This window comes from Corythoichthys intestinalis, chromosome 7 (genome assembly GCF_030265065.1).
Source record: "Corythoichthys intestinalis isolate RoL2023-P3 chromosome 7, ASM3026506v1, whole genome shotgun sequence".
In the NCBI taxonomy this organism is placed as follows: Eukaryota; Metazoa; Chordata; class Actinopteri; order Syngnathiformes; family Syngnathidae; genus Corythoichthys; species Corythoichthys intestinalis.
This window is the reverse complement of record NC_080401.1, coordinates 55,037,596-55,058,927: the sequence shown is the minus strand read 5'-3', so window position 1 is coordinate 55,058,927 and position 21,332 is coordinate 55,037,596. Positions and strand designations below refer to the sequence as shown.

At 37.9% G+C, this 21,332-nt stretch overlaps 2 protein-coding genes across 4 annotated transcripts in view; one reads left to right on the top strand and one right to left on the bottom strand.

Moving 5' to 3' along the window:
* Positions 1-2,235, bottom strand: part of LOC130918916 (cyclin-dependent kinase-like 5) — a 92,867-nt gene extending 90,632 nt beyond the window's left edge. For all 3 annotated transcript variants that reach the window (XM_057841157.1, XM_057841159.1, XM_057841160.1), the window contains exon 1: positions 2,087-2,235. The gene's annotated coding sequence lies outside the window, so the exon portion shown is untranslated. The remainder of the gene's footprint in view (positions 1-2,086) is intronic.
* Positions 2,236-12,581: 10,346 nt separating this feature from the next.
* The window catches only part of LOC130918987 (sex comb on midleg-like protein 2), a 59,575-nt gene continuing 50,824 nt past the window's right edge, over positions 12,582-21,332 (top strand). Inside the window, exons 1-5 of the mRNA XM_057841335.1 lie at positions 12,582-12,698; positions 13,460-13,549; positions 16,760-16,819; positions 18,376-18,446; positions 18,517-18,751. Coding sequence (XP_057697318.1) covers positions 13,528-13,549; positions 16,760-16,819; positions 18,376-18,446; positions 18,517-18,751 — 388 coding nt within the window. The 5' untranslated portion in view covers positions 12,582-12,698; positions 13,460-13,527. The remainder of the gene's footprint in view (positions 12,699-13,459; positions 13,550-16,759; positions 16,820-18,375; positions 18,447-18,516; positions 18,752-21,332) is intronic.

The following is a 21,332-nucleotide window of genomic DNA, read 5'->3' as shown; positions in this document are numbered from 1 at the left end:
GGTCCGATCACGTCATTTTCAAAGTATCGGAATCGGCAAAAAAATATCGGACATGCCTTTTTTTAATATATATATTTTTTAATTAAATCGTTTTCTAATGTATTTAACGTTACAGACGAAATGTCTTACACTCATCCAGAGTCTTTAGTTTTGGCTTAAAGTAGGGCTATCAAATTTATCACGTTAACGGCAGTAATTCATTTTTTTTTTATTAATCACGTTAAAATATTTAACGCAATTAACGCATGCGCTGCACGACCCACTCACGCATTGTCGCCTTCAATCTATAAAGGCGCAGTTTTACCCGTAAATAGAGCTAAAAGGCAGCATAAAATGAGTGAATTTTGGCAGTCTTTGGAGCCATTTTTTAATTGGCTAAAGCCTTACAATCTCTCTCATCAATTAGAAATATCGTGGGTAGCAATGTGGGGAAGAAAGGTAGTAATTGATCTTTTTCTTAACACCCTATGTTACAGTATTTCCCAACGCAGAGAAGATAGATCAATTGGTGCCACTACGCACAGTCATGGTTGCACTTCCCATCATGCATTTGGGCAGAACAGTTAAATGGCTACAGTATCATTTACTGAAAGCTCAACAAATACACTAGATGGCAATATCTAGACACAATATACAAAGTCACATTTATCCTTTAAGAATTACAAGTCTCTCTATCCGTGGATCCCTCTCACAGAAAGAATGTTGATAATGTAAATGCCATCTGTATGTTGAATCTATATATTCGTCTGAGTTTTATTCGTTTTTTTCTTATTGTATTGCCCAAATGTATATGATCAGGAAAAATTATCGGGAATGATTGGAATTGAATCGGGAGCACAAAAAAAAGCAATCGGATCGGGAAATATTGGGATCGGCAGGTACTCAAACTAAAACGATCGGGATCGGATTGGGAGAAAAAAAAAAAAAAAAACATGATCGGAACAACCCTAATTTTAAAGCAATAAAACTGGCCACTGGAGGGCAGTAGCGCATTTGGTAAGACCCGCAACCCAATTCAACAGCAACGAACGGCCGGGCCACTCGGCCGGGGTGCCAGCAGAAGGATGCCAGGCGGCGGACGACCAAGCAGAACAACCGAGAGAACACCCGGGATGCCAGGCGCTGGACAACCGAGCAGAACAACCAGGACCACCAGTGCAGCGGACAATGTCGTTGAGTCCGTGCTGCTCGCCAAGCTGACCCCGCAGAGACTCAAAAAAAATCCATCTTTATGAGACAGGCGGCGATGAGGGAAAAGTTAACCCGGCTGTCGCGGCCACAACAGCGTCACCTCAGTTAGTTATGTGTAAATAAATTGTAAATTGCTCTATTTGTCTTGTTGTTTATGTTATTTTGTAAAAGGAAAACAGTCAGATGTCACTAAAGCAAAAAAAATAGCTGTGTTAAAGTCAAAGTTATGTTTGAAATGTATGCCTTCACAAAAAGCTCAATTTCTGTTTTTTCATCACAAATTGGAAAATTGCTCAAACTAAGCTATTTTCTCATGCTGATTTCTAAAGAATGGAAAAATATATTAACTTACTTTTTTCCTGCTGAAAGAAGAGAGTCTAATATTTCTTTTGGTGGGTTCCATGTTTGCATAGCAATAGAACAGAATTTTCTGTGGGCCTTGCAAAATCAGTCAAAATCCAGTAAAACGGCCGGGAGTGAAGGGCCTTGCTCCGGTGAAAATGGCTGGGAGTGAATGAGTTAAAATGTGACATTTTTACTCTGGCAATAAGGGGCCTCCTCGGGAAAAAGGACCCGCAACCCTCCGTTTGGGAACCTTGGTTGGCGTAGGTATATTTGCGCATGCGTGGGACGCAACTCCCACCTGAAAACACCCAACTAGTCCAACACAACACTAACAACCAAAGCTGCAAATGTCCTCACGTGAACCGAGTCATTAGCGCGCATTCCGTTGTAAATCATAACAAGCGAAGCTAAAAATGAGGGGAATTGTTTTTTTTTTAAATTTTTTTACGTACATACGTAAACACTCTAAGCAGCAGCGAGCAGCGGTAAACGCTCGCCCCCTCCTCCTCCGCATTTGCGTCGTCCTAAAAAGACAACTAAAAGTACTCACTCGGTCAATATCCGCGAGGTGAGAGCTGAAAGTGGGCCCGTCCATCCACCCGCTGACGGCGGAGCTCTTCCCCTGGCAGGCGGGTAGCTCCGAATGAATCCACTGACTGACTGGCTAAAGTGAGCTTTTGACAAGCTGCTAGCTACCCGTCGCCCCGGTAACGTCTTTGAGTGGCGGCAAGGCTTACCCAATACCAGCCCTCACTTGGGTCCCGCCTTTTTCTAAACGGGCCAATCCGAGAACGCTATCGTCGCTGCGGCGCTGGCAGTGTGTTGGTTCTTTTTTCTTTTTTTTTTTTTTTTTTTTTTTTTGCACGAGTGGGATATTGTTGTTCTAATTTCTCAATTACATAACTCACAAGATCACACGCCGAGTTCTGGACAAATAAAAACAACGGTCACTTGAGAAATAAATCTATCTATCGCTCCGTCCATGGGCATATAGATTCGATGCCCAATTTTTGTCATTTTGGAGGTGAATTGAAAGCATTTTGACCAATTCTCACCATTCCAACTTTGAAATGTTCCAGAAATTCACGCGCTGAAAGCTTACTTTCTATTTCACCCCTAACCTTTTCACCCCAAAAACAACAACAACAAAATAAACATTGCTTTCCAAGGCCAATGATAACATTTCCAATTTTAAAATGTATCTCGTCCACCATTTTTTATCCGACCAATTCACATAATTTACACATTAAATGAATTCAGGAAATTAAGGCGCAGAAAAGCTGTTTAAATTTTTGCTAAAAACGGACAGTTCCACGAAAATTTGACAAAAAAAAAAAATCCCTTTTTATTTCAAATTTCCAGTGGAGTAAAAAAATATCAACAAGTAGTCACCTGAAAATGGCCCAAAATCTACAGGAAGTGACACCAAAATGCCCCAAAATCAACAGAAATTAAATCTGGAGTAGACAACTACTAAATGATATCAGGTCTTTAAGTCTTTTTTTTTTTAGTCTTGATATCTTTTAAAACAACACTAGGTAACTTTTCAACCTTTATAAAATATTTTCATAACATTTGTGATGATATGTCGACTGACAACTAGTTGAATGACACCTCTTTTATATCTTGAGGGGGTCTGCATCGGTCTCACCTGCAATAATTAACTTTGAGGACACAAAAAAAAAACTACAAATGTGCTGACTGCTTTACGGCATATGTCACTTGCCCTTTTCCCCATTCATTATAAAGACGGAAGTCGAGTCGATGCCAACTAGAGCTGAAACGAATACTCGAGCAACTCGAGTAACTCGAGTTTAAAAACTGATCCGAGTAATTTTATTCACCTCGAGGAATCGTTTAATTTTGCCAGCTCTAATCATCACGTTTTGCGCGGACTACTTTTAATGTGGGACAACGCGCTGACGTCAGTTGCGTAGAGGAAGAAGCAATTAAAAAAAAAAAAAAAAAAATTACAGCAGCCGACAGCCGCTACAAACTACGCCGACGTTGCTAAAAACTACACCCGCATGATGCTAGTAGCAGGTAGTGTCCGATGCGTCTCATAGATATCGCATGCATTTAGGACTAGATGCGAAATGACAGACTCAGCCGTGTCTGGGCAGCATTAGTACACAGCCGCCATCTTTAAGCAGTAGACTTCTCATCGCTAAATATAACGTTACTGGCACTCGCGCACGTAACGTTAGCCCTTCGGAGAGCTAGGTTTCTATTGATTATGACCACTCTCAATGCGTGGCTAACGTGTCTCACATACAGGCTTCATTTAATCTGTAAAAACACAGCGCTGTAGAGTGATGAGGGTGTAAAATTAAAACATAATAAAGCTAACTGTCAGTTTTAGCTCAGTAGTCATTGCTGAATAAAACACCAAGTAGCACTGGTCCCTAATGTGCTCCAATACAGCAGGTATCATACATTTATTTTGAACACTGCAAAAACTCAAAATCCTATCAGTACTTACAGTTTAGACTAACTTAAAACTTAACTAGAACTTAAAAATAGCTTGACACAAATGAAAATTCAATTGAAACACGTGAGAAAAACACGTAGCTTTCAAGTGATGTGTGTAATCAAGCGTAATTACATGTTTAGGTAAGAAATATGTTGGGTTTTTTTTTAATAAGAAAGAAAGTTTTTTTGAGTGAAAGCAGTGATTTTTTTTTCTAGTCACATTTTAGATGCAATTGTTGGCTGTTTTCAACAATGTACATCGAAAATAAAGACACTGATTGACTGAAAATGGTTCAGTATTGGATTAAATATCTTTTTTTCTCATGTATATTAATAATTGCTCTTTACCTAAAAAAACAAAAATGTTTTATCCGATTACTCGATTAATCGATAGAATTTTCAGTCGATTACTCGATTACTAAAATATTCGATAGCTGCAGCCCTAATGCCAACGCATTCGCGCAAATTCTGAAAAGAAGTTTTGACGGAGGAGGAAAAAAAGGCAGCCTACCATGATATAAGAATAAACATTTGTCCGACTTTCACTTGCTAGCGTGACACCTCCCCCTCCTCAGCGCTGACGAGTTCGGAAGGGGGTTTTAGCCACACTAAGCCACACGGTTGCTAACCATCATATGCTATTGCTTAGCCACAACTGGATTCATTACCTTATTACTATTCATCCTTCACAAGTCCGCTGGAAACAGAAATGTTGTTTAATCCATCTGCAAGAGACCAAAAAGATTGATTTTGAATTTATTGATGATTTTACGACACTGTGCGGGTGTGCGCTGGTCCTCATGCGAAACGCAGTCTTCCTTAAGGAAAAAAACTAGGGTTGTTCCGATCATGTTTTTTGCTCCCGATCCGATCCCGATCGTTTTAGTTTGAGTATCTGCCGATCCCGATATTTCCCGATCCGATTGCTTTTTTTTGCTCCCGATTCAATTCCAATCATTCCCGATAATTTTTCCCGATCATATACATTTTGGCAATGCATTAAGAAAAAAAATGAATAAAACTCGGACGAATATATACATTCAACATACAGTACATAAGTATTTGTTTATTATGACAATAAATCCTCAAGATGGCATTTACATTATTAACATTCTTTCTGTGAGAGGGATCCACGGATAGAAAGACTTGTGACTTTGTATACTGTGACTAAATATTGGCTTCTAGTGTATTTGTTGAGCTTTCACTAAATGATACTGAAGGCCATGCCCAATGCATGATGGGAAGTGGAACCATGACATGTGAAACCACGACTGTGCGTAGTGCTACCAATTCATATATCTTCTCTGCGATGGGATATATTTCAAGGTGATAAGAAAAAGATCAATTGTTACCTTGCTTCCCCACATTGCTTCCCATGATATATCTAATCATAGGGAGAGGGATTGTAAGGCTTTAGCCAACCATAACAAGGCTCTAAAGGCTGCCTAAATTCACGCTACTCATGTTACACTGCCTCTTAGCTCTCTATATTGGCAAAATGGCGCCATTATAGATGGAGCGCGACAATACGTGAGTGGGTCGTGCAGCGCATGCATCAATTGCGTTAAATATTTTAACGTGATACATTTTTTAAAAAATTAAATACTGCCGGTAGTGGGATAAATTTGATGACCCTACCTTAAGCCAGAATTTTACTAAAGACTCTGGATAAGTGTAACATATTATGTTGGAACGTGAAATACAATTAGAAAACTATTTAATTAAAAAAAAATATTAGGGCTGTCAAAATTATCGCGTTAACGGGCGTTAACTATTTTTTTAAATTAATCACGTTAAAATATTTGACGCAATTAACGCAGATGCCCCGCTCAGAGTTTTAAATGACAGTACACATTGAAACGCTCACTTGTTGTGTTTTATGGAGTTTTGCCGCCCTCTGCTGGCGCTTGGGTGCGACTGATTTTATAGGCATCCATGAGCATTGAGTAAGTAATTATTGACATCAACAATGGCGGGCTACTAGTTTATTTTTTGATTGAAAATTTTACAAATTTTATTAAAACGAAAACATTAAGAGGGGTTTTAATATAAAATTTCTCTAACTTGTACTAACATTTTTCTATTAAGAACTACAAGTCTTTCTATCCATGGATCGCTTTAACAGAATGTTAATAATGTTAATGCCATCTTGTTGATTTATTGTTATAATAAACAAATAGTCCTTATGTACCGTATGTTGAATGTATATATCCATCTTGTGTCTTATCTTTCCATTTCAACAATAATTTACAGAAAAATATGGCATATTTTATTCATGGTTTGAATTGCGTTTAATTGCGATTAATTACGATTAATTCATTTTTAAGCTGTAATTAACTCGATTAAAAATTTTAATCGTTTGACAGCCCTAAAAATATATTTTTAAAAAAAAGGCATGGCTGATATTTTTTTGCCGATTCCGATACTTTGAAAATGACGTGATCGGACATCTCTAAAAAAAAAACTACCGCTTTTGTCCACCGGCGTCGCTAAAATCGACCAAAACTGAAAAGTTACCAAGTGTTGCTTTAATGCTAGAACAGTTTAAAAATGAGCATTCACTAAACAGGTACAGTATAACAGCCTGTATTCACTCACACAGGAAAGACAGAATAATGAGGCCATCTAGCAGTCACATAACTATTATTAACTCATTTGCTCCCAAAAACGTATAAATATGTTCTATTTTTAATTGTTTCAGTGTCCCAAAAACATATTTATACGTCTTTTACGTTTTTTTCACAAGAGACATCTCTAGGTTCTAATGCAACTTTGCTCCAAAGCACAATGCTCAAAATCCATTTTAAAGCAATAAAACTGGCCACTGGAGGGCAGTAGCGCATTAAGTAAGAACTCATATTGGACCATGAAAGGAAGTGAGGAGAGGAGGCGTAACCGGCGGAACGAACGGTCGGTTTGCATGGCCGTGGCGCTGGTGGAAGACGACCGAATGGATGATCAGGAGAACGTCCAGGATGCCAGGTGTGGGAAGTCCGAGTAGGACGATCGGGAGGACGTCCAGGATGCCAGGTGTTGGACGACCGAGAAGAACGATCGGGATCACCAGTGTAGCGGATGATGTTGTTGAGTCTGTGTTGCTCGTTGAGTAGAGTTCGCGTTGCCGTGTTCGGCCGTTCGTGTCTCTTGTGACTCTATAGTGTCTCGTGACTCAGCCGGAAACGCACACTGCTAAATTAGTTCCCCCCCAGGAACACAACATGCCCAATACAAGTTCCCTAAGTGAATTCTGTTATGAGGTAGTGGTCACTACAAAAGAAATATTTAGAAAATCCATCTTGATGAGACAGGTGATGAGGGAAAAGTTTACCCCGTCTGGGGAGACAGCCACAACAGCATCATCTCTCAGTTCAATAGTTTAGTTATGTGTAAATAAATTGTTACTTTGCTATCAAAAGCTCTATTTGTCTTGTTGTTTATGTTATTTTGTAGAAGGAAAACATTATTCTGATGTTTGGGATGTCACAAAAGCAAATAATAGCTGTGTTAAAGTCAAAGTTATGTTTGAAATGTATGCTTTTACAAAAAGTTTTTTCATCAGAGAATGGAAAATTGCTCAAGCTAAGCTATTTTCTAATGCTGATTTCTAAAGAAAGGAAAAAGATATGAACTAACTTTTTTCCTGCTGAAAGAAGAGAGTCTAATCTTTCTTTAGGTGGGTTTCATGTTCATATAGCAATAGAACAAAAATTTCCGTGGGCCTTGCAAAATCAGTCAAAATCCAGTAAAACGGCCAGGAGCGAAGGGGGATGCTCCGATGAAAATGGCTGGGAAAGAATGAGTTAAAAAGTGAGTATATTTGGAAGTGACCACCACGTGCACCAAAACCAATAGGAAGTGACTTTAAAAAAAAAACTAAAATGATAGGAAGTGATCTGACAATGCCCAAAATGATAATAAATTATGTTTGTTACGTCGCCACCAAAATTGCCGAAAAATAGAACTATGACATTGTAAAACACAGCGATATTTGAGTGACAAATTGGTTTTCTACATGTAAAATTACATTCGTGAAGACATTTTACTATTTTTTTCACATGGTCACCATTTCTTAGGACCTTTAAAGTAGCATTTTCTGACATTAGAGTCCGCAAGTTTGTAAAAGTCATTAAGATACACAATACTGCTCTCTACTGGGGGGAAAAAGACTGCATGAAAGAAAGAAAAAAAAGTCATTCATTTCTTTCCAAAAATGTGATTTATTGACAAGAAGCACTTTTAGGGCAAAGAAATAAAATGTTCTTGGGGGGGGGCTACAGATTTAAACAAAAAAAAAGTTGTATCTTGATGTAAATTAGTGGCGGAAAAGTTACAATGAAGCTAATACATATCAAAATCAAGTACAAAACGTGGAAAATAAAGTATTACATTTCTATTTAATCAGTCACAGGTCTATATTATTATGATGGCTCGTCTTAATTTACGTCTTAAATTAAATGCGTTCCTTGAAGTGTTTACGCATCTTTTTTGCGTTTTTGAGACGCTCACTGTGCCACCCATAGGCGGAGTTTGACTTTTGGGGCAGGGGGGACACAACATGTTGATGACCCTGAAACGCAGTGTCAGCAATGAAATTAACTTACAAGAATACTTATAATAATAAGTTGACAATGAGCGTTTTTTGTTTCCCATCATTTTTTAAGGGAATTATAAATCAGGCTGCTTAGGCAATACTTGTCACCGAGATCGTCATCCATTGAATATGGTATGCCCGCCGGTGTCGTGCCAATGTAGTTACCCCAGTCAAAAATTGTATCACCTGGGCAGAGCCATATGGAGGTAGATTTGTGTCTTTATTATTCAATCAAAAAGTTGCTTGAATCAAAATATACATTTTCAACCGAAAATAGTCGCTTCAATCAAATTTTAAAAAAAAATTGTTTGAATAAAAAAACTAGAAGAAAAAAAAAATTTTTTTTTTAAATGCATGTGAAAGCTATTTTTCTTTGATTGATTTTTTTTTTTTTTTTTTTTTTTTTGGATTGAAGTCAAGTTGTTGTTTTTTTTTTATTGAGGCAACTTTTTTGATTCAAATAATGTTGATTTGTGTCTGGGCCACATTTTGGCGAGGACATTTTTGTCTTTACTATTCAATCAAAAAATACGTTGCTTCAAAAAAATATTTTCAAACACTTCAATCAAAAAAAAAAGTCATATATATATATATATATATATATATATATATATATTAGGGCTGTCAAACGATTAAAAATTTTAATCGAGTTAATTACAGCTTAAAAATTAATTAATCGTAATTAATCGCAATTAATCGCAATTCAAACCATCTATAAAATATGCCATATTTTTCTGTAAATTATATATATATTCTGTAAAATAAATTGTTGGAATGGAAAGATAAGACACAAGATGGATATATACATTCAACATACGGTACATAAGGACTGTAGTGGGCATTTCACTCTACTGTCATTTAAATCTGTCTATGCTGTCCTCACTCCGAAGCGTCAACTTTTTCCAAAGCTAGACAGCTAGTGAACGGCGCCTTAATAATTAGACTTCTTCCTTTTTCATCTGATTTATTAATAATATGGCCTCAAACCATTGTCCTCTTTAGACCGTCGTAAAACTACAAAAAAAAAGTACACAAGCATTGCATTAGCAACAACGTTAGCTTAGCACGCTATACAGGTTCATTAAACAGAAACAAAAAGCGTCTCATACAAAAAATATAACATTTCGCTTACTAACATAATATGTACATTCTTTACCACAACCATACTTACGGACAAATCTTGTCCAAGGATCATATAAGCACAACATTATCAGCCCGAGACGTCGTGCAGCCGTATTGAACTGGACTGAAAACAATAAACCATGTCGCAAAGCGACCACAAGAGTTCGCTGTTGGACAGCACAAAAAGCGTTGCTGTAAAACTTACCAAAAGGCAGAATACTTTCTGAGCGGGACATGTGCGTTAATTGCGTCAAATATTTTAACGTGATTAATTAACAAAAATTAATTACTGCGCGTTAACGCGATAATTTTGACAGCCCTAATATATATATATATATATATATATATATATATATATCAGGGGTCGCGTTAACCGAATATTTTCCGTCGTTGACCGATTTTTTAAAACGGTGACGGAAAAAACTGAAATCCATCCGTCATTTTGACCGGTTGCAATTCACACCCCAGACCACAGGGTGGCGAGTGAGCTTATTAATTAGCTATTGTCTCTCTTGATGCATGACGTCGTTGGCCTTATTCTGAAAAATGTCAGGGCAACTGAGTGTCCGAAGTTTTTTCAAAAAGCCCCAAAACGACGATGGTGTTGATAAAAGAGGTGAAAAAACAGGGACTGCACAAGCGGGCACGCAATTCAAGTCCATGCGCACCATGAGGAAGACTGCGTTCAGGCCACAGCAGGTGAACTGTTAATTTCATTGCTCCATATGCTACATATGGTAGGCTACCTAACTACTGGGGCCACAGTTAGCTGTTTTTGTCACTGCAGAGAAAAAGTTACATATTCATCTGCTTGATGTGTGATGGCACGGTGTGGATTCTCTGTTAAGCTTGTTCGGACAGAATATTAATTTAAAATGAATGAAAACTAAATACTATTGAATATGTTGAAGCGGTATGCAATGTTAAGAGTCTTGTTAGCTGTAGGCGCACTATCCTAGACCCCTCACTATCCACTCGCGGGGGCCTGCGCTTGTCAGTGACGTTCCTTATTCTCGCTATATGATTATACAACTTTAACATTTGTTAATAATACGCTCTGTGTGTAGTGTCATCCATCGCTTTTCCTTCTTAAATGGGCACTTATAAGCGAACGCAAGAAGTAACAACGGGAACATTTTTAAACGGGCATTTCACGGGAGAGCATTTCGACTCTTCGGCCAATCATATAGCGAGAGCGAGTGGATAGTGAGGGGACCGCGCGCGGCTCTTAAGTGTCTCTGTCACGTGACTGTCGTAGCCGGTAACGCGCTCGGCCAAATGGACACACAAGTACGGAAGGTGAATTATGCCAAACAAAGGGTCACCACAATGTCATTATCATCATTTTAAAAATTTAATTGACGGGAAAAAATAGATTATGACCGGATTTTTATGACCCTGTCAGTCAAAATGACAGACAACGAAAAAGTCTAGCGCAACCTCTGATATATATATATTAGGGCTGCCAAACGATTAAAATTTGTAATCGAGTTAATTACAGCTTAAAAATTAATTAATCGTAATTAATCGCAATTAATCGCAATTCAAACCATCTATAAAATATGCCATATTTTTCTGTAAATTATATATATACTCTGTAAAACAAATTGTTGGAATGGAAAGATAAGACACAAGATGGATATATACATTCAACATACGGTACAAAAGGACTGTAGTGGGCATTTCACTCTACTGTCATTTAAATCTGTCTATGCTGTCCTCACTCCGAAGCGTCTAAAGCTAGACAGCTAGTGAACGACGCCTTAATAATTAGACTTCTTCCTTTTTCATCTGATTTATTAATAAAATGGCCTCAAACCATTGTCCTCTTTAGACCGTTGTAAAACTACAAAAAAAAAGTACACAAGCATTGCATTAGCAACAACGTTAGCTTAGCACGCTATACAGGTTCACTAAACATAAACAAAAAGCGTCTCATACAAAAAATATAACATTTCGCTTACTAACATAATATGTCCATTCTTTACAACAACCATACTTACAGACAAATCTTGTCCAAGGATCATATAAGCACAACATTATCAGCCCGAGACGTAGTGCAGCCATAATGAACTGGAAAGAAAACAATAAACCATGTCGCAAAGCGACCACAAGAGTTCGCTGCTGGACAGCACAAAAAGTCCTGCTGTAAAACTTACCAAAAGGCAGAATACTTTCTGAGCGGGACATGTGCGTTAATTGCGTCAAATATTTTAACGTGATTAATTAAAAAAATTAATTACCGTGCGTTAACGCGATCATTTTGACAGCCCTAATATATATATATATATATATATGTATATATATATATATATACATATACATATATATATAGCGATAGTTATGAGGTAGATATCGGTGACTTTTTTTACAGATGCCATTTTTTTCATTGTGACATAATTTGGTTAAAAGTTTAAAATATGTGAGTGAATAATTTTTTAAAGTCGTTTTTTTTAAAAAAATATGAAACATACATATATATATACATATATATATACATATATATATACACACACATACACACACACACACATATATATGAGTGCAATTCTTGTGCACTCTTGAAATTTGAATTACATTTGAATAAATTAAATACAGCGATTAATCAAAAGTATTTATTAACTCTTAATCAAGCATGTGCTACAAAGATCCCCTCAAGTGAAGATGGGCTCCCCGTCAAACTTTACAGAAACCCAAACGCATGCTCGGAAGCTGATTGGCTAACTATAACGAAAATAGATTCTGATTGGCTTTTTGCCATAAAATGTCGAATTGTTGATTGGCCGCACGGTCCCTCTCATCCAATCAGATCACATTCCTGCTTTGTAAACGTCCGATCTTTGGCATATATTACATTCGTCTATCTCTCTCGCACACAGCACACACAAACAGTGGAGGGAAAAAATGGCAGCTGGCGATTAGGGATAGAAAAAAAGTGCTCATTTTTCCTCGCTTTTTCCCAGGAAAGGCGTCACCAGTAAGTTTCCGATGCCTGCTAAATAACACATTACACGAGAGATTATTCAATGAAACACAAAAAAAAGGAATTAAACAAATCAATTGTAGATCGATAGCGTGGACACTATTGCTCTCTTTAGGGTTAAAAAAATAATAAATAGAATAGCTAGCCAAGCTAGTATGGAAACGCGGCTAACTTGTCAACACGGGGTCCGGCTATTACCTGGAATTCTACTGTAGATGCCGTAATGTTAAACGTCATAGTCGTGTCCGGTTATCGGTATTTTTGTTATTTTTTAATTATTTTTTAAAAATTATTTTATATTTACACAGTACACGGCTGCCGAATACGCGTTTGCTGGCTAATTGAAAATGTACATTTTGTTATTGCATAACCGGCAGCTTAGTAAACGTTACATAATTATACTGTACCGCACTTTTCACGTTCAACCAAGTTGTGACTTAGTCATTTCATTTTATATGAACAGCGAAAATAACTGTGAAATCACGAAAGTAAAACATTTACAACTGAAATAATTAGTTATGAGACTGGAAATGTAAACATTAGTCATATTATAGCGGGATAAAGTTGCAATGCTATGTGGGGAAAACATGTCAATTCATCATAATAAAGCTATTAAAAGGGACGAAAGTGTATTTACATCACGATATTTGTTGTTTTATATCATATTCCTAGAAAATGTGGTCAAGTTAAATGGTTGGATATAGGATTACCGACTAAATAATAATATTTAATAGAAATTTACTTGACTTTTTCAGGACAAAAAGCTCAAGAGCAGCAGCAAAAGAACCAGCAACAGACGTTTAGGTGTTGCAAGACGCAAAAAATGGGAAAAACACCAGTAAAAGGTAAGAAAACTTTTTTTTAACAAACCCTTTTCGGGACAGTGGTCACAACAGTGGACAACTATTCAAAGTTGACACTAAAGGCAGGCATGAAAATCTCTCACCTTTCGTGAGTTTTACCGTTTTGAAGTCAAAAAGGGTGACCTACGTGAAATGTGTAGATACGAGGAGAAAATTTTTAGGGCGGGCAGGAGGGGATCGGGAGATTAAAAATGTCGGACGCAAGTGGGGAAAGCGGCACAAAGCCCAAAAAGTGCACCAGAGTGTCCAAAACATTGACTTATTTCAACAAAACAAAGGAGGGTACACTGTTGTGTCCTGTCTCTTCAATGCCAAGCTTGGCTGCACGTCGGCCGTGAATGAACACCTAAAGCGCCGTCACCCAGTTGTAATTTTGGAAGACGACAGGAGACAATTACAAGATGTTAGATCGTAGTCCATCTAACTAACTAACGACATATTTTATTGAAGTTGCTAAGCCTGTCACGATATTCAATGGGTCCATTTATCGCACGGTAAATAAAAATGAGGGCAGTAACTTTCACGGCTGCGTTTTATCGCCACGTGATGTGTGTGCATACATTTGTACGTGCATGCTGTTGGCATATGAGACAACAGTCCCTTTCAGATGTTTATTGGCTGTAGAATTAAAGTTCAGACATACAAAATAAGGAAACACATCTATATTGAACACTGTAAACATTAGCATTGCTACATTGAGGCTAATGGAGAAAAAAGACAACCTACTTTAGCCTGCTATAAAACATTGGCAGTCTTCTCCAAAAGCAAACTTGCGGTTAAAAGGTGACACTTCAAACATGAAAAATTGCTGGTTGACAGCATTTGCAAAGGAAAAATGAAAAAAATTGATTACTGAAACCACATGCAATGACAAAAAGAGCTTTTTTTTTTTGCGGAGTGTAAAGCTTACTGTTAGAGGTTTCGCGTACGTACTTCCGAGAACATTTAAAAAATAAAAGCACGTAATGTTCGTCATATAAATAACAATTTCTGGAGTTAATGCCACGTACTTCAGAATTCAGATTCTGCACTAAGAATAGCTTTAAAACGCTTTATGAAAAATGTAATTGGCAATGAATAATTATTATACTACTATTGTATATAGTAGAATACCATAATGTTAATGCTAGATAATTTTTTAAGGAATTTTTTTTAATCATGTTGGAAAGGCGAAGTCAATGTTTTGAATCTGTTTGCATTCCATTCTTTTGCACTAGTTGATGCTATCAGCATTTGACCTCATTGTTTGTGATCTATTGTTATTTACGTGCTTATTTGTACTTAAACAAAGAATTTAAGTGTTCCAAAATGTTTTTGTGAATTTATAAGTGTCATCAAAAATTTAATTGCTAAATTAGTGGAGGAAAAATTATTAGATTATCGACTAATCGCAAAAATAATCGGCTGAAAAATCGGGAGAAAATTAGTTCTTTGGGACAGCCCTAGTTCTACAGTGTACCGGAACTTATTTCCTCCAGGCCCTTCTCACCTTTTTAACCCGTGACCCATTTTCACGCTTGTAAAGGGGAAGTTCAGAATTTTTAGCATCAGGCTCAATCATCGAGTTGGGGGGGGTTAGTTAGTCGGTGGAGTTGATTTCAACCGATTCTGTGTAGTTTGTGCAATATTTGTTAGTTTCAAGGTTCCGGAGTGGCTAAGCTAGCGCGAGTCAATTGGCGCACCGCAAGCAACACGTCACTTCTGCTCATTAATATTCATGACATTAGCTACTGTTGCTAAGTAGGGACAAGCCACCATTTGTCCCTAATAGGAAATGAATGAAAATCCTGTACGAAGGAGATGTTTACAGAGCTAAACCTACCAATTCTCTCCGAAAATGATGTGCCTGGTGCCAAATTGACTGGCAAAAATGTGGAAGAACATAAGAATGTTCAGTTAAAGAGATGGATTTAGTGTCGAAGGCTGAAAAAGACGAAAAAACCGAGCCGACCTAAGCATAGCTTTAGCTTTTTTATCGACGCGACTGACAATGACATTCTCCTGTTTCAACAAGCTATCCTTTACCATCAGCCCTGTCATTCTTATATATCCTCTGGTTGTCCTATGTCTCTTACCGTTCTTGGGGGTAATTTAGTTAGCTTTGTGTAGCGATCGCAAATGCTACTCAGTGACAGCCAACGAACACTTTTCCTTTTTTCAGTGATAACACATCTTAATTTCATAATTTATTTACACTTCCCCCTTACTAAAGTTTTTTTTTTTTTTATATATATATATAACAGAAACGGTAACAGTGGCAGTCAGATACCATTGTAATTCTTTTCAGATCATTCATTGTCAGACAGAAGCAGTACGGCACAACGTTACGCTAAAAAAATAAGTTAAAAATATAAAAATGGCTTACCTCTTTGTCCTCTGAAAGACCATGCCAACCCAACATAATGTTTACTGCGTATGAAATGTGAATGGATTCACCAAGCTGGTGTTAAAGTCAGCGCAAGTTGATTCGGTCTTCACATTTTTTCCTCCCGAGTTTTTGGTTTCTGGAAACGTATGAAGAAAACATCCTTCATGTGTCGTAATGTCTAGAGTCGTTTCTACAAGTTCCAAAAAAGCAATGCATGATCGGCATGTTCGTTTTTGAAAGATTACCGGAGAAAAGTAGCTCAAATTACGTTGTGTCTATGCGAGGGCGGGTCTATAATGTCCCACTTCGGCTTTACTTCCGCTTTATGATGCGACGTCACAGTCTAAAAATAGCCTGCGTGTGGTACGCCATTGACTTTTTTGCATGCTAATAGCATGCAAAACCATAGATCAAAAAAAGCCTTATGAAAGACATGTTAGCCACGCATTAGCAGGGTTAGCAAGGTACAGTAACGTTAGTCTTATTTGTCAGCGCTACGTTAACTTAATTTTACATCGTCTTGAGTATCGCTCCTCCACTCTCTGAGTAAACAGGGTGCCTTCGGTGGAGCTGCAGCATTGAAGACGTGCTGTAGTGGTATGCAAGCGCTGTCTTACAGTGAATACATGAAATAGTGATCGCCTTGGTGTCCAGCTTGAAATGCTCCCAAACTTTTGACATTTTCTGCTTTTCCTCGGTGCTTTTCTCTTCACTTTCATTAGCTTCTCCGTTGTTTGTACATGAAAGGGTTCATTTGGGTAGTACTTGGACACCTTCCAACCTCTGATTCCATGCAAAAAATTTGATCTTTATTTGTATTTTAGAACAACGGGATGGCAAAAAAGAGAAACCAACAGCGGGGACGACACAAGAAGTAACCAAAGGTGAGTTTAGGGATGTCCCGATCCAGGTTTTTGCACTTCCGATCCGATACCGATATTGTTTTGCACTTCCGATCCGGGCCGATACCGATACCGGCCTATCTGAGCATGTGTTAAAGTTTAAAGTTATTTAGCCTCCTTACTTAGTTGTCAGACTCATGTTGAAAAGGGTTTTAGTACTCTTGATAACAACTAGCCAGCTGAATTAGGTGAGTTTGAATAACACACAATGGTTGGTAACAAGAAACTGACCCGTTTATTCAGTGACAAACACAAAACATTATAAATAACAGACAGAAATGGCATAGTCAGTCAGTAAAACGTGCAAATAATATTGTAAACTGTCTTAAAAAAGCAAAACACACAAACAACCTCAGTGGAAAATCCCACAAACCCCCAAGCTATTAGATGCTTTTAATGTTTCGTGCATTAGTTACAATAATTGTATAAAAAGCCTCTCAGGTTTAAATAAAGGACTATTTCATTATCAAGTTAACATTTTAAAACAGTAAATAAAATACTCAAGTCCCCATTCTGTATCAGCAGCTTTAAACTACATTCAATTCATTTAATTTTGCGAATCAACTGTTAAAGTTGTGAAAATTGCTCCCGTTATTCCATAATTTCCCTTCTGTCTACTTTCGACATGTTAAAGTTTTAAAACTGTTCTGAAGATAGATTCAAGTCAAGATTTTGCCGATTTAGGAGTATTTTAGATTAAAAGTTAATTAGGTTCGCTTGGAAGGTTCACAACAGCCTACCAGGGAAGTCTCCTGTTTTAAGATGGCGGCTTTTTACTAACGCATGTAGTTTTCAATACTTCAATGTTGCTAACGCAGTCGAGTCTGTCGTTTTGCATCTAGTTCTATATACATATGATATCTATTATCTCCAGTAAAACGATGTTGGCGTAGTTTGTAGCAGCTGTCAGCAGCAGTCAGGTATTCTTGTGTTTTTTATCCAGCGGCATGAGTTGAGCTAAAGCCGTGAGTCGAGCATTGGCATTACCCGGGTCTATGACAAGCATGAGGTTTACTCTCGGGACGCAATTCGGTCCGTTTCTCATTGCGTACCGAAGACCGCGCTGTGTATTAGTTCCGCTGTACTTGACGTATTTCAATAATCGGAATTTGGATGTTTGTGAATCGTTCTCGAATCTTCCACGGCCGAATCGCTCAAGGATGTAATGACGGCTGGGCATGTTGTACCATGGTTCTAAGTGTTGGATGGTGCGTCTTTACTCACGAGAAATAATGGCTCGTCATCCAAAATGAATTCTTCGGCAATGACTCTTGTTATTCCCTGGGCTTTGGGACTGTCGAGTGCCAGTTTGTCACGCATAGCAAAAGTTTCTGCCAGTGTTAGTTGCGTAGGACCAAATATCGGATCGGGACATCTCTAAGTTATAGTGATTGATTTTAACCTCCTTAACTCTTTGGCTGCCACCTATAGTCGTAGATGCCAATCCATTTGATGTCTACTAGTGATAAACTTATGATTGGACGTCTATCATCTTACTTGACTTGAATGAATTTCCACTCATTTTATTTCCCCCTCAGAGTCTTTCACCTGGGAAGAATATCTGAAAGAAACGTCGTCATTACCAGCGCCGCCGAGTTGTTTTCGACAGGTGCGATGTTGTCAATAATATTATTAGAACTCTTCTTCTTTCGACGGTCTCACCTTCTTTTTGTCGGCAGGCTCGCGTCCCGCCGTCCAACGACTTCAAGGTGGGGATGAAACTGGAAGCCCACGACCCGCGTAACGCCACCTCTGTGTGCATCGCCACAGTCATGGGCCTGACGGGGGCGCGTCTGCGCCTCCGCCTGGACGGTAGCGACAACAGCAACGACTTTTGGAGGCTGGTGGACTCCTCCGACGTACAGCCCATCGGCACTTGCGAGAAGAACGGAGACATGCTGCAGCCGCCGCTGGGTAGGACGCTAGCTCGCCGGCCCGTGTTGGGTGGAACGGAAACGTGGGGATACTTTTGAATGTGACCATTCAATGTTTTGGTACTTCTTCACATTACCTGTGGAGACTGTAGAAAATTTAATATCTGGTTGTAGCTTGGTTTCCGAGTTTAATTGGTAGTGTTGTACATTCAAAAGTTACATTTTGAAGGTCTTGCCTCCTAAAAGTCTTGATGAAAGGTTTCCCCTAGGATTTTGTGAAGCTGTAGTAGTAGTGGGCTGCATCGGAGTCTGATAGCCCCAACATGTTGTGTCGTGGCGATATTGTTTCACATCATGACTAATAAGATTTTTTAAATAATTTTTTTTCCAAAAAGAAACGGTATAAAGCATAGACTTCATTATCAGTTGACAAGACAGCTCCTACAGACATTGCGCCATGGCTTCCCGTACGGGGCTGGGCCAGGCAGAGTGTCCTGGCAGCTTCCACTGCGATAAACTCAAACACGCTCTGCGTTCTAACGCCGGATTTAGGTAGAAACAGGATGAAAGTTTTGGTACATACAAGCAGGCAGGAGTGTCTCAAGAGTGATTTGGTCGAGGGTTCAATGTTATTATTATATTAAATAGTACCATGCGTGCACTTTGAAACGCCGTGAAAAAAAATGAAATGACTGGGAAAAAATTAGCATAATTTTAGGTTAAAATATTTACTTAACCCTTGAGAGTCGAAGGACGCACCGGCGCGTCCTCAGCGCACGTCGTCTTTGAAGCGCCCTCACGTTTTAATTACGTCACCCACATGCCGTTGGTTGGTCTCGTTTTAAAGTGCGGAAGTTGCGGTTTACTCTCGTTATTATTTGAAGTCAATCGACCAACTAAAACGTGAGATATTGTCATTTAAGTTTTATAGTTTTATTGTCCTCTCAAAAAAACATTAAAACGCTGCATGGATCATTTGTTTATGTCTATATTTCCATCATTTCTTGTCCTTTTTCAAAACGGAAGCTCCATGAAAAAAACACAAATCAAACGAACCCTTTCGAAATCACAGTGGAAGCACAAAATGCGTTTTTTTTGTTTTTTTTTTTAAATATAACTGTCGTGCGAGGTTCCACCGAACGAGAGGGAGGAGTGTTCTGAAGCAACGAGGTGGCGAGCGACGGCCGTTTGGATCGAGCAGCGACTTTGTGTGACTTTGAGAATGAACGGAAAACTAAATTTAGCGCAAGCAATTGTGCTTTTTGATCAACTTGAGGAAGAGGATGGTCCAAAATCGTCATCATCGTCTTCTTCGGAAGAGTCCTCGAGTGAAGATAGTGACGGATTTGAACACGTGGGTGACGCCATCGACGAGCAGAGGTAAGCCAACTCACTTTTTTTTATGCTGAAAAAGTTTCTTTTGAAAGTTTCTTTTGATATTGCAAGACAAAGTTAATTTTGATGCAATATAAGTGTGTGTTTGTGTATATAATAATAAAATGTGCATATCAGATCAAAGTCGTACGTTCACTGTGTGTATCCCAGGCAGGAATTTATAATTTGTTGTGTTCTTCTTTCTATATTAAGATTAGGGATGTAGCACATATTCAGCTATGGTATTCTTTCTATTGTCATACATATAGATTTCCATTATTATTTATTGCTGTATATATTTTTATTTTATACTTTATTATTTTCATAAATACTAACTTTTTTTTCATGTACATTTATAGTGACAATGGAAGGGTGGAAAGAGGACCGACACCCCATGGAAGTGTGGGCTGTTTGATGCAGCCCTGTGTCTAATTCCAGGACGAAACTGCTTTTCGGAGTGGCATGCCTGAAAAAAATTTAACTTGTTTATTGTAAATATTTTTGAAAATACTTTTTTTCCCAATGTTATATATATATTTTTTTCCCCACAATCAGTCTTCTCAATTTGTGTATATAAATGGGTGTTCAAGAAGCTTGATTTTGTGTACATAGTTTTCATCGGGTGATGGGCCGCAATACCTAAACTCATAAAGAGATGGCCTCTAAACACTTTTTGTGTTAGATGGTATATATTTTTTCACTGATCTTCACTGTTTGGTCTGCTGTATATAACCTGTTTTGACTAGAGCATGTATAAAGGCAAAAAAACGCCTATGGCTATACCTGTTGTTTATGTTGAATTGTCAAATATAAGACTATTTATTCTAAAATTTTTTGGTTGAATGGTCATCCTAACATGTTGAATAAATATTACAAAGTTTCAAAACGGTTCGTTACGCATGTTTGGTTGTCAATTGGACATCAATATTAAAAATTTTGACAAAACGATTTTGGAATTTTTGGTCTTTTTGGGCCCAAAATGATGATTTATAATTGGTCAGTGAAGGAAACAACAGTTTGGACATGAAGTTCAAGGTGTCACAAAAAAAGGGACCGAACCAGGCCATTGTAAACAATTCTTTCTTTGAAATATAAAGGCAACTTCAAAGGCATGCAAAATCAGACAAAATAGGCCCAGACCTTAAAGGGTTAAAGTAAATGATAATGGCTTTTTTTGCTTTTAACCAAGAATCTATACTTTTACGTTTATATGTATAGAAATTCTGGGATTTACATATTTATTTAGA